Genomic DNA, 13,481 nt, shown 5'->3' with positions numbered 1-13,481 from the left:
GTATAAGAAAGCTAGTGGGAGTATAATTACCTTCTTAGTATTGTATGTCGATGACATTCTACTATTTGGAAATGACATTCCAACCATGGAAAGCGTTAAGGCTTGGCTTGGAAGTAGATTTTCCATCAAGGATCTTGGTGAAGTTGCCTATATTTTGGGAATAAAGATCTATAGGGATAGGTCAAGGCGCTTGATAGGTTTGAACCAAAGTACATACATTGATAAGATCTTGAAAAGGTTCAAGATGGAAAACTCCAAGAAAGGTTTTGTACCTATTCAAAGAGGGACCATATTGAGTTCAGCTCAATGTCCAAGCTCAAAGGGTGAGCAAGACATGATGAAACAAATCCCATATGCTTCTGCTATAGGATCCATCATGTATGCGATGATATGTACTAGACCGGATGTGTCATGCGCTTTGAGCATGACAAGCAGATACCAACAGAATCCAGGAGACAGTCATTGGATGGCTGTTAAGAGCATATTGAAATACCTTAGGAGGACTAAGGATATGTTTCTGATATATGGATCTGGTGAGGAAGAACTCGCTATAAAAGGTTACACGGATGCGAGCTTCCAAACTGATCGAGATGATTCTCGATCACAATCTGGGTATGTGTTCACTCTTAATGGAGGAGCTGTCTCTTGGAAGAGCTCAAAACAGGAAGTGGTAGCATTGTCCACTACAGAATCAGAATACATCGCCGCTTCATTGGCAGCTCAGGAAGCTGCATGGTTGAAGAAATTCATTACTGATCTAGGGGTGGTCTCTTCCATTCAAGACCCCCTAGAAATCTTTTGTGACAACGAGGGTGCGATTGCACAAATCAAGGAACCTCGTTCGCACCAAAAGACAAGGCACATAGAGCGGAGATTCAACTACATAAGGGATGAAGTTGAAAAGGGAAAGATATGTATTCGCAAAGTTGGAACTGATCAAAATCTTGCGGATCCATTCACGAAGCTCCTAGAAAGACCGAAACATGAGCGTCATGCGAGTGGCTTAGGACTTCGATATTCTAGTAATTGGATTTGATCTATTTTGTATTACGTTTAAAAGACTTTTGTAATTTAACTCTTTTATATGATTATGGAATCTTGAGTTAAATTCTAATATTGCATGTTTAATCCATGAATAAGTTATCTTATTCTAAAAGTCCGTAGTCGATCACATTTGTGGGAACAAATATGAAGCAAGACTATTATGAACTAGGTTTGGTGGATATTCATAAGAAATGAATATGGAGCATAGGTTTGCTGCCAAAGTTCATAGATATTTGTGGGATACAAATATTGGACTGACCCGCTCTCAATATTACTACATGGAGTCGATTGACTTGATCATTAGTAATCTTGAGTAAAGGAGAATTTCATATTATCCTTAGACCTGAGATGTATATTGGGTCTTGATTTTCACCGAGTATTACACTTTGACTCTCCCCTTCGCTATTCGTAAAAGATGGTACATAAGGATGAGCTCAGGTGGAGTATAAAGTGATAGTGAGAGGCGTTACAGTCAAGACGGAATTTGTTCCTCTTATGTGTTGAGAGTTTAGATGTCTAAGGCCTGATAAAGTTGAATTGTAAAGAGAATGATCACCTATGTCTCTTAGATTCAACATGACATCTAGTAACAAAGGGATATAATGATAGATTCACCTAAATCATATCAAGTAAGGGACTTGAAGGGATGATGTTATTGAATGGCACTTCGTCAAACACATTAGGGGTGGTGAACTGTTGTTAGGCGGTATTCACCACTTGCATTAATTTTCTATGTATCTCGTGCAAGTGGGAGATTGTTGGAATTACGTATGCCCGAGACACATAATTATACTAATGTGGCTAACTGTGTTTGATCCAAGTCGGGTCATACCCAATAACAAGCTAGACGACACCAAATGTATTCTTTTAATGATTTGATCATTTAAACGAATACCGAACACTACGTGTGTAGAAAATTGGTTTTCTAAACAAACACACTTGAGGATTTAAATAAATTATCTGGATAATTTGTTTATATAAATTAATTATTTAATTGGTTAAATAATTACATAAATGTATGTGCATTTTATAAAAATGAGTTTTATAAAATAAAAGGAGATGTTTTAAATGGTTAAAACAAAACAACAAAAAAAAAAAAAAAAAAAAAAAAGAAAACCGGCCACCCCATGTGGGTGGTGGTTTTGGTTCAACCAAATGTTTTGTCCTTTTGTGTGGACCATCTCTTTATACTCCACCATTCACAAGACATGCAATTTTGATCTTGTCCCCATTTTGAATTCAAGAGTTGAATCAAAAAAAAAAATCCTCTCTCTTTTCTTCCAAAAACTCACGGCTCATTTGGGGTTTTTTGGGAGAGCTTGGTGAGCTTGTTTAAGTGTTCATAATTCCTAGCAATCAAGTTGGTGTTGTTGCAAAAGCTTGGGGTATCACACTCTTGAGGTCTTCTTCCTTGGAGGCTTGCCATTCATCCACCATCATCTTCAACATCTTGCTTGTTCTTCTAAAGGTAGAAGAAGGTACACTTACATTTTGTGAGCATTATGTTCTTGTAATTTTGATCCTTGTTAATTGGGTTTTAGTTTTAACATAATGGTATGTTCATAACAAGATTTATAATCTAAGCTTCCGTTGCGTTTTTCTAGTTAAATATGGTTAACTTGACTTTGATAAACTTGTATAAAACCCAACAATTTTATAGTGAAAGAAAGTTGAAACTATCGGAAATCATGAACTGAAGAAAAAATAAATTTCATTAAACATATTCAATGGAATTTATATTCTGTTTAATATATGTGTTGTGTGTTTGAATCAAATGATTTGTTCTCTTTAACTACACATTAGTTAGAAGTCATCAGTTGCAACCAAGCACTGGGAACTACTCAACAGTACTTGCAATTATGCCCGTTAGTGATAATTACCAGGTCACTAAAAGGGAGATACGCATAGTTGAGCTCTCGTCCCACTTCCGTTGCCTCATGAATGGATGATCATGCGATGATTTGGAACTGTTAAACCTTTACAATGATAAGTCTGCAATAGTGACAAAAATCATCAATCACAATTGACTTTTAATGGAGGCTCGTGAGCGAAAGAAAATGATGCTGCACTTGAGTAGTGGTAACAAGATCATTGGCTACTCGACCTAAGTCCTGGCTGGCAATGGTAACTTTTTACTGCTTAGCTTAGTCAAAGAATAACCCTATGGTTTAAAAGAAAGGCATTAGCCTAAAACCTCCGATTTTGGGGCTCCTGAAAGGTCAAGCAATTCCTTATTTACCCATTCTACAACATTTGGTAGGAGACATGACCAAACTCAACACAAAAGTGTAAAGACACAAGAGAATTATAAACTCAGTAATTCTAGCTTCATAAAAAGACTACAAAGACAATGTTTCTGCAGTTCTATTTTACTAGTGTAATAACACACACACACAAATATATGTATAACTTATAAAAAAACTTCTTCAATTATAAACTTTGTGGATATTATTGTCGATCCCAAATCCAAATAAAGAAAGTGGTTTAAACGATGCATTTTGGACAATGTCTCCGAATTTTTATTTCTTTTAGGTCCTCAAAATGGTAAAGCCGCCCCAAGCTTAATAGCAACTCAAGCTGGCCTTCAAAAATATAAAGGCGACTCTCAAGCCGATTTCAAAAATTCAAGAGCGTCCTATATACGTGCCAAGTAAAAACCGCACCATTAAAATGCCCCATTTCTACACTCCACACATGCATATGTGCGAGTTAGGGTGCGTCGCACTGTGAGTTAGGGTGCGTCGCACCATTGAGGTTTCACATGTACTTATTACTACAAAATAAAATCAAATGAAGACCTTAAAAAAATATCTATATCACACATCAATCAATTTAAGGTTACTTATAAAAATTTACTATTTGGTCCTTACAAGTGTCATTTTAATATAAAACATTTAGATTATTGACTTGGAAAGAGAGAAGACAAAAGAGAAAAGAGTTGTAAACAAGTACGGTATAATACTATAATGTTACATCAACCTTGTATCACTTTTTTAAAACGAGATTCTCAGGTCAACCTCGCCACCTTTCCATTTAAATATAGCTGCCGCCGACTAATCAGAAAAAAAGGCGGTTATCATTTTTTTTATGAAGCTTCAACCTTAACCCCACCGACCTTTTTAAGCCAATTTTATTATCATCTTTTAAGTACTTTTATTGCATTATGTTGAATCAAACATTATAATACTGGTTTAATAGACCATTACACTACATTAGTGCACTATGATACAACTTTTGATAAATTTTAATATATATGATATGTGAGTTAATTTGGCATTTTATATTTATAATTAGTGGCGGACTCAGAAAATTCTTTTACGGGGATCAAAAGAGGGTTGATGTTAAAGTTTCATAGAGGTCGGACGGAATTTTAACATATATATACGTACCTCTGAAAAAAAAGTGTCCGACCCATGCACTTATAGTGTAGGTTCGCCAATGTTTACAGTTAACTACCGTCGAAGATTCGAAGGGATATGATATTTTTTTAATAATATACGAGTAAAAGATGTTACGCAAGTTGTGATCACGTATCAATTGTAGTTGTGTATGCACTAATAACAATGAAGCTTATGCACGAGCACAAATATGATAAGAGGCGTGATTTTCTCAAGCTATATAGCAAGTTGAAACAATAGTGTTACTTGCATGATTACGCCTACTATTGCGTCTACTATTACTTTTGTTGCTATTGTCATTGTTTCTACGGCTAAACAAACTTCTTCAACGATTATTATCAATTGCTGACGGGTGCGCTTTACAAGTCAACCTCGTAGTGTTTCGTCCATCCCTCAACCGCCACCCTCGCTATCACCTCCATACCCGCTTGTTGTCAACAAGCCTTCAACTTGCTGTGGCATTATACCCTCTTGCACCACTTTAAAAAGCCTTATCAATTATTTAAACATATAGAAATGATAATAAAATCAAGTGTAAGTGTATGGCCGTATGGGTAGTCCACCTTTCACGATTTGATCCATGTACTAATGCTTGATAGTGTATATTTATAACAAGTGGTGGTAGTGAATTTGGTATTACTAAAAGTGTAAAGTAAGAAACGTATACTAAGACAATCAAAATCCAAATTTGGAACCCTAATCTAACACTAAGTAGTATTAACAAACTTTGTAAATGTGATTAGCCCTAACTACAAAAAGTAACCTTTTTTTTCTTATAATGTCGACTTTCTTTTTGTATTTAGGTCATCGCACTCTCCAATTTAGAGAGTCTCGCTACCCACTCTGTCTAGACTAAGTTGTTTTAACTGGCCCCACGTTGGTTTCAAAGTTTTGCTTTGACGTTCTTCTAGGATACCATACCGTTGGCTATCACTTGACAGTCGTTGTGCCGCTACAAGAGTAGAACTCTTTGGCGTATCACACGGTGGGACGAAAACCCGAGTGGATCAAATTCGTCATTGTTAATATCTACCCAAAGTGACATAAGTGGGAATCAAACTTGGGTCTTCATTGGTGATTAAAAATAACCAGCTTCAATATAACAACTAGTATATTAAATAATAAAACATAAATAAATAAAATGACATCACTACAGAAAAAAAAAAAGAAAGAAAGAAAACACACGGAAATACAAAACTAAAGATTACAAAAACTTGAAACATCTTGAAACATGAAATATAAAAATGTGAACATTCATGACATGTAAAATGTAACTTTTAAGAAACTTAACGGATATGATATTCATAAAAAACTATCTAACAAGAACATAAAACATTATTTTATAGTAGGGATGCGATCGATATCGTACCGGTATCGAAAATCCCGATCCTGAAAATCATAAATTCTTGGTACCGGTATTGAAATTTTTGGTTCGGTACCAGTATTTAAGGTAAAATTCGGAAAATACGGGTACCGTACCGTCTCGTATCGGTACCGGTACCGCACCGATACCGAAACTAAAAAGTTTGATACCGACGGTACCAAATCGATACCAATTTCGGTACCGGTACCGAATTTGCACATCCATATTTTATAGTCATTATTATTTTGTTTTATTTTAATAATAGACCATGTTGATGATTTAAATTTTATAAATTCACCCCCCATTTGAATGGAATGGTAATATACAGCTAGAAATCGTGTGGCTATCACATGCCAGCAACTCATATTCATTCTCCTTCAACGTATCTCACCATTCACCACAGTCAACTCTGTTTTAACCCCACAAATCAAATGCATGAACCCAACCGTCCACACCCCTATATAACCCACAACACTCACTCATCATTCACATATTCATTCTCACAACCAAAACCCATCACAATGCCTTCTCAGCCCCTTATTCAAATCATCTCCAAGACCTCAATCAAACCCGCAACCAAATCCGAACTACCCGACCTCAAACTCTCGGTATCCGACCTCCCGATGCTCTCCTGCCACTACATTCAAAAGGGCAACTTATTCGCCCGCCCCCCAATCCCCACCCCCGACCTCTTACAACAGCTCAAAGGCGGACTCTCTAATGTGCTAACCCATTTCCCCCCTCTCGCGGGTCGGTTAATAACCGACCCCAACGGGTACGTCTACATTGCCTCCAACGACTCTGGCGTCGAATTCGTCCACGCCAATGCGGTTCATTTAACCATCAATGACTTAATATTCCCAATTCACGTACCCGAAACCGTCAACGCGCTTTTCACGTTCGACAGAACGGTTAGCTACGACGGTCACTTCAACCCCATTTTGGGGGTTCAAGTGACCGAGCTGAACGACGGCGTGTTTATTGGGTTTTCAGTAAACCACGCCGTCGTTGACGGGACGTCGTTGTGGAATTTTGTGAATTCGTTCGCGGAAATTTGTAACGGAGCGAAATTTGTGTCGAAACGGCCGTGTTTTGTTCGGGATTCGGTTTTGATATCCCCGGCGCGGCTCAAAGTCCCTGCAGGTGGACCGAAGGTTACTTTTGACGAGCACACACCGTTGACTGAGCGTATATTCAGCTTCAGCAGAGAAGCTATTTTAAAATTAAAAGAAAGGGTGAATAGTAAAAAAAGAATTAATTATTACCGTGACGGTGAAATCACTGTCACGGAAATAATTGATGATTTACTACGTAACAATGTTGTTTCGAAAACTGGACCAGAACCCGAAATTTCATCCTTTCAATCATTATGCGCGTTACTCTGGCGCGCCGTGACACGTGCACGAAAATTTCCAACTACCAAACTGACAACGTTTCGGACGGCGGTTAACTGCCGACACCGCTTAAACCCGGAGCTCGAGACATTTTACTTTGGGAACGCTATACAAAGCATTCCCACATACGCGTCCACGGGTGACGTGTTGTCACGTGACATTAAATGGTGCGCAGAGCAACTAAATAAAAACGTGTTGTCACATGACAACACGATGGTGTGTCGTTTCATTAAAAATTGGGAAGCGGACCCACGATGTTTTCCTTTAGGGAATTTTGACGGCGCGATGTTAACGATGGGGAGCTCGCCTCGGTTCCCTATGTACGATAACGATTTCGGGTGGGGGAAGCCGGTCGCGGTACGAAGTGGTCGGGCGAATAAATTCGACGGGAAGATATCGGCTTTTCCGGGGCGGGAAGGCGGTGGGAGTGTGGATTTGGAGGTGGTGTTGTCACCGGAGACAATGGCCGGAGTTGAATCGGATCCGGAGTTTATGGAATATGTTTTGGGAGGGAGTTAATGATTGGTTTGGTTGGGTTGTTAAGTACTGTTACCGTACTCTTTTGTAATTTAGTATGTTGTAGTTGTGGAAAATGGAAATCTAAATTTCTAAAAGTTAATTTAGTGTTTATTTTTAAATATATATTCAATCCAATAATGCAAAAGTCAACGAGTCAAAAGTATTAAAATGTGTACTATATAGTCAAAATGCTTGAAAGCTAGTTGGTGCAAATTATGAGGATAAGTATCCAAGTGGCATATGTATAATTTTTTGGTAAAATAATTAGTTCAAGTTCGAGTTTTACCTGTACAACGAAATTGTTAAATTTTTAAATCGAAGATTATAGTAATTGGTGTAAAGGGTTATATGTAGTTATGTAACATGGTAGTGAACTTGTAGATGAGTTAAGCCTATGGTACAACCCAACGAAGTGTCATGAAAATAAATAATGATTTGTATGGGACAACCTAAATTTGTTAATTAATATATGGAATAATTAGAAAAAGTTGTTAAAAGGTAAGTTTGAAATTAGTCATAGTTGTAAACTTTGATAGAACATCCGGAAAATAAGACTTGTAGCTAGTGCTGTAAAAATCCCAATTAAGTTCTTACTTTACTGATTAATTTTGAGTTGATCGGGCAATTAATCGATCAATGGTTAAATTCGGCCAAACAAGATTAATCAGCTTTTTCTGATGAGGCTCTAGCCAAAATCGGCGGTTTTTGTGATATTCCGGCCAAAATCAGCGGTTTTCGGCGAGATTCCAACCAAAATCTGGGGTTAACGAGCTTTCAGCTAATTTCAGGCCAAAATGGGTTTCTGTATATATAAACTGAAAATTATACAATAAAGTCCGATTTGATTAATCCCGATTAATCGCTAGTCTCCACCCTACCACCTCACTATCAACTAACGATTTTACAAAGCTGGGATTGCTATGTTATATTAAGGTGTTCATAACGTTTTTTTAAGACAAATTTCTTGTACTACCTGTAATTCAAATACAAGATAATTGGGTGTTTAAAAGATCATGTCTCTGTTACTGGTCACCAACCCTAAGACAAATAAAATATTGAAAATTTTCGGGTAAGAAAACTTGTAACTCGTAACCAAAAGTTGAACCAAAGTCGATTTAGTCTAATGGTTCTTCACCACAGCTTTATGATGGCCATGGGTGTCACACTTTTGTTTTGTTTTTGTTTTTTTTTTTTTGAAAATTTAGGTCTTATGTAGTTATGTTATCATAGATTTACAACAAGTAGTGGTGCTAACTGACCCATGTTCACGAATTAATAGTTCAAATCAAATGTAAAGTTCCTTAATAGTGTCAAACCAACAATAAAAATAAATACTTTTTGGTTTTGTCGTACTTACGTGTCATTACTTGTAGTCCATGCTAATAGGATTACTAAAGGGGAAATCTAGGGATACCATCTCATTTTGTTAAAAAAATTCACCAATACGTTCTGTATAGGGCCCCTTATAGCCCTATATGGAAGGCTTATAGAGGATGTCTGGGTGTTCATAGTAGGACCCTTACTAAAAGAAAGGCTAGGGTTCAATTTTGGCATGCTAGATGTCACACATCTGTCTTATTAAAGGAAAACTTTCATACTCTTGCATTTGCCTTTTATAGTATAAAAATTGTCAAACACTTTATTACAAGGTGCCCTTCAAACAAATGAACAAGTAAAATGTTCTAAAAGTATCTTAATAAATCACATTTGCTACTAAAAGTAACTAAGTTTACAACACTTTCAAGTTTTCATGTAAATAAAATTGTGTATAAAATAAAAAGAAATTGTTTTTTAAATAGTAGGGGGAAGTTTTGGATTTGGTTATCAATTCAATCTTCAAATATATTATAGGAGTAATTGTGGCTTAAGGTTTTTGTACTGACGAACACTTAGTTGGCGCCTTAACTACTTGATTTTAGTAAATAAAAACAATAGGTGGCACGTATTACCTTTGTAAGTCAGGCTCGAATTTATCTTCTAATAAATATTGAATGTCACATGTCAAGTTTTGATGAAGTTCAGATTTGAAAATAATATAACTACACCATAAGTCTTATTCTTTAGCTTATTAATAAAGGAAAAATGGTTTTTATTGGTCCCAACTTTTTCATTTTTGCCGGCGCTGATCCCAACTTTCATTTTGGCTGGCAACGGTCCCAACTTTAACATCCGTTTCTTCCACTAGTCCGCGACTGACGGAGCACTAACTCCGTTATGTTTTTGCTTACGTGTCAATCTGAGTTGTCAAAAACATATTACGTGGCAGCCACCGTGGATTATTGGTTTATACATATAACTTATAACGTTCTTATATTCAGATCCTTAACTCTTCAACGGCTCAATTACAATCCCCAAATCAAATCCCCAATTAATGTCCAGAACCCTAATTACATGCCACTCCAATCGATTAACGACGAACAAAGCAACAAGCCCTAATCTTTAACAATGGATAATCAAATACGGATTTCCTTCCACACCAATGGGGCATTTGACGTTGCACCACCGATATTAAGGTATGTTGGTGGAAAAAAAACTTCATTCATGTTAGATGTTGACAAGCTTTCATACTTCGAGCTACTGGATTATGCAAAGGAGTTTGGTTCATACGAATCAAAAGTTGGTCTTTGGTTGTACTGCAAGATTTCAGATGATGGTCGTTTAAAACTATTAGTTAGTGATAAAGAAGTCTTTGAGGTGTTGTCTTTGATTGGTTCCAGTTCCGGGTTTGCACAAGGTATGGTTTTATACGTTCAAACTGATAAGTTAAGGAAACCCACAAACAATACCAGTAGCCCTCAAGCCCAACCCATTATCTCTCCAGCCCAGCCCATTATCCCTGAAGCCCAGCCCATTATATCTCTAGCCCAGCCCATTATCCATGTTGCCCAGCCCAGTAGCCAACTAGAAGCTTGCTTGAGCCCTAGTTCAGGAGTTAGGAGCCCTGGTTCAGGAGTTAGGAGGTACTCTAAGCTCACAGCTAGAAAACAAGTTCCACCAATTGACATAAATATATCACCAACTAAGGATACATGTACACCACTTAAATTACCAGCTAAGGTTATTAGTTTTTCACTTGGATCACCAGTTAAGGTTACAGACACAACACTTAAATCACCACCAATTAACACAAATAAAGATGAAATAGATAGTGGTGGGTCAGATTCAGATAGTTCAGAAGATGATGATTCTAATGATGAGTCTTATAAATGTGATTTGGATGATGATGATGGATCTGACAAAGATGATGAAGAGTGGAGGTGTTCAGTTGCTAAGTTACAACAGGTGAATGAGCAAGATGTTGAAACACAAAAGAAATTACTTGAAGACTGTCTAAAACAATCTGCTGATGCAATTAAAGAAGCATCCAGTAGTTATGAAGATTCTGATGCTGATATTGACACACCTGGAGAGAGTGAAGATGATGACATAAAAGGTAAGAAACACAAACAAGATGTTCCAGTTGTAATTGAAGAAACTGACTGGTCAAAGTTTAAATGGGTTGTTGGGATAAAGTTTGCCACTAGGGATGCTTTCAAAGAAGTAGTTAGAAAGTATGTTGTCTCAAATGGTAAAAATGTTTACATTGCTACAAGTAACAAGAGTAGAGGAGGACGTGTATGTGTTAAATGTGTGAAAGGGTGTCTATTTAGTCTGTATTGTTCATTTCACAAGGGCAAGAGTTGCTATATGGTTAAGACTATTAATAGTAAGCACAATTGTCAGAGAAACATGGCAAAGAATAGACAACTGACTGCTAAGTTTATAGCTAAAGACTTCTTGCCATTATTCAAAACTAAACCTTGATGGAGTGGTAAAGATATCCAGGATGCAGTTAAAGAGAAACATAAGGTGCTTATACGCAAATGGTTGGCTTACAATGCCAGGAAATGTGCATTTAAGATGCTTCATGGGTCAATAAGGAAGCACTACAGTAAACTTGGGTCTTACTTGGCAGCTTTGAAAGAAATAAATCCAACTTCAACCTTTGAGTTGGTAACTGCCCCACCAGGGTTCAATAACTAGGAACCAGGTTCAAACTTGGAGACATTCTTTAGATTGTTTGTGTGTTTTGATGGGGTGAAGAGGGGATTTTTGGCTGGTTGTAGGAAATTTTTGTGTTTTGAAAACATTTTTAGGGGGTATGTTGTTGGCTGCAATTGGGAGAGATGCTAATGACCAATGTACCTTGTGGCATGGGTTGTTGTTGATGGTGAGTCTAATGATAGTTGGGAATGGTTCATGGGAGAACTAAGAAAATGCCTAGATGTCCAAGATGGTGGAAAGGACTGGACACTTGTCTCTGACCAACAAAAGGTATGACTTCACTTTGTTAATATCTAAGTTATAAGTTGTAAGTTGTAAGTTCTAGATGTCTAAAGCTTATTTGATTTGGAATAATAATGACAGGGACTAGTGAATGCTGTATCTTTGATTTGGAAAAATGCAGAGCATAGAAACTGTGTAAGGCACATCTATGCAAACTGGAAAAAGAAGTTCAAGGGTAAAGAGTTAAAGACATATTATTGGCAGGCATGTAGGGCTTATAATGAGCCTGACTTCAATGATGCTATCAAGGAGATGAGAGTAATATCAGCTGATGCAGTGGAGGCTTTCATGAAACAGAATCCTAATTGCTTTGTAAGGTGCTTTCTTAAGGGTCATACATCTTGTGATGTCATAGTTAGTAACATGGCTGAGACTTTTAATGGAACCATAGTTGAGGCAAGATCTATGCATATTATTGACATGTTAGAGTCAATCAGGGTCTCAACAATGACAAGGATAATTACTAAGCATTCTCAAATGTTAGCTAAAAATGTTGTTGTGTGCCCAAGGATACAAACTAAACTTGATAGAGGAAAAAAATGGGCTCATAAATGTACAGTGTTCCCATCAGCATATAATGTGTTCCAAGTTAAAGACTTTGCTGATGATCTTGCTGTGGACTTGAAAAACAGAACATGTTCATGTAGGAAGTGGGACTTAGCGGGTAGATTAACCATTAATCATTCAATAATTAAGTTCTGTTGATAGGTCTTCAAATGTGTATAAAAAAAACTATATTTTGACAGGTATACCATGTAAGCATGTGTGTGCAGTTGTTGGGTTTCTTGGAAGAAATGCTGAAGAGTTTGTTCATGATTGTTATCTTAAGGAGGCATATTTAAGGTCATATTCATACACAATTCAACCATTGCCTAGTGAGAGGTACTGGCCAAGAGTTGATTATTCTTTGGACCCTCCTCCCATCAAAAGTCAACCAGGAAGACAAAGATAAAAAGAAAGAAAGATCCCCATGAAGATCCTAAAAAGCCAGGTAAATTGACAAAACATGGAGGAGAAATGACTTGTAGCAATTGCAAAGAAACTGGTCATAACATTAGAAAGTGTACAAAACCTAAGACTTCTAAGAATAGAGCCACATCAAAATCTGGTGCAAGGGGAAGGTCAACTCAGGCCACACATGAAAGTCAACCAACACAGCAGTTAGTAGGTTCTAAGAGGCCAAGGGGGATGACCAAAGATATGCCAAGTCAACAAACACAACAATCAATAAGTTCTAAGAGGCCAAGGGGAAACACAAAGGCCAAAGGCAAGGGGAAAGCTACTTGATGGTTTATAGTTAATGTTTAAGTATGTTAATAATGTTTTTTGGAATGTTTAAGACTGTTAATGGTTAATTATGTTTATGTAATGATGCTGACTTGTGTGATTTATGTTCCCTATGTACTGATTAACTAATGTATTTTGCAACATTTTTAA

The 13,481-nt window shown here is 37.0% G+C and overlaps 2 protein-coding genes across 2 annotated transcripts; both read left to right on the top strand.

Moving 5' to 3' along the window:
- The first annotated feature begins 6,326 nt into the window (after positions 1 to 6,326).
- LOC143562931 (BAHD acyltransferase DCR-like) lies at positions 6,327 to 7,719 on the top strand. Its single transcript, XM_077050599.1, has one exon. The coding sequence runs from the start codon at positions 6,327 to 6,329 to the stop codon at positions 7,716 to 7,718; it is 1,392 nt and encodes a 463-aa protein (XP_076906714.1). The 3' UTR covers position 7,719.
- Positions 7,720 to 11,897: 4,178 nt separating this feature from the next.
- LOC143562944 (uncharacterized) lies at positions 11,898 to 12,926 on the top strand (the record flags this gene model as incomplete). The annotated part of the gene is made up of 3 exons (XM_077050608.1): positions 11,898 to 12,032; positions 12,126 to 12,708; positions 12,818 to 12,926. Coding segments are annotated over exons 1-3 (827 nt in total), but the record flags the coding sequence as incomplete, so codon positions are not given.
- Between the last annotated feature and the right edge of the window lie 555 nt (positions 12,927 to 13,481).

This window comes from Bidens hawaiensis, unplaced genomic scaffold, assembly GCF_021521415.1.
Source record: "Bidens hawaiensis isolate Kalapana, Puna unplaced genomic scaffold, B.hawaiensis_p1.1 tig00021184_1, whole genome shotgun sequence".
Lineage (NCBI taxonomy): Eukaryota > Viridiplantae > Streptophyta > Magnoliopsida > Asterales > Asteraceae > Bidens > Bidens hawaiensis.
The sequence above is the reverse complement of the archived record's forward strand: the minus strand, read 5'-3'. Positions and strand labels throughout refer to the sequence as shown.

Excerpts from the sequence above, each read along its gene's own strand:
- LOC143562931 (XM_077050599.1), top strand. The coding sequence starts at position 6,327 with ATGCCTTCTCAGCCCCTTATTCAAATCATCTCCAAGACCTCAATCAAA.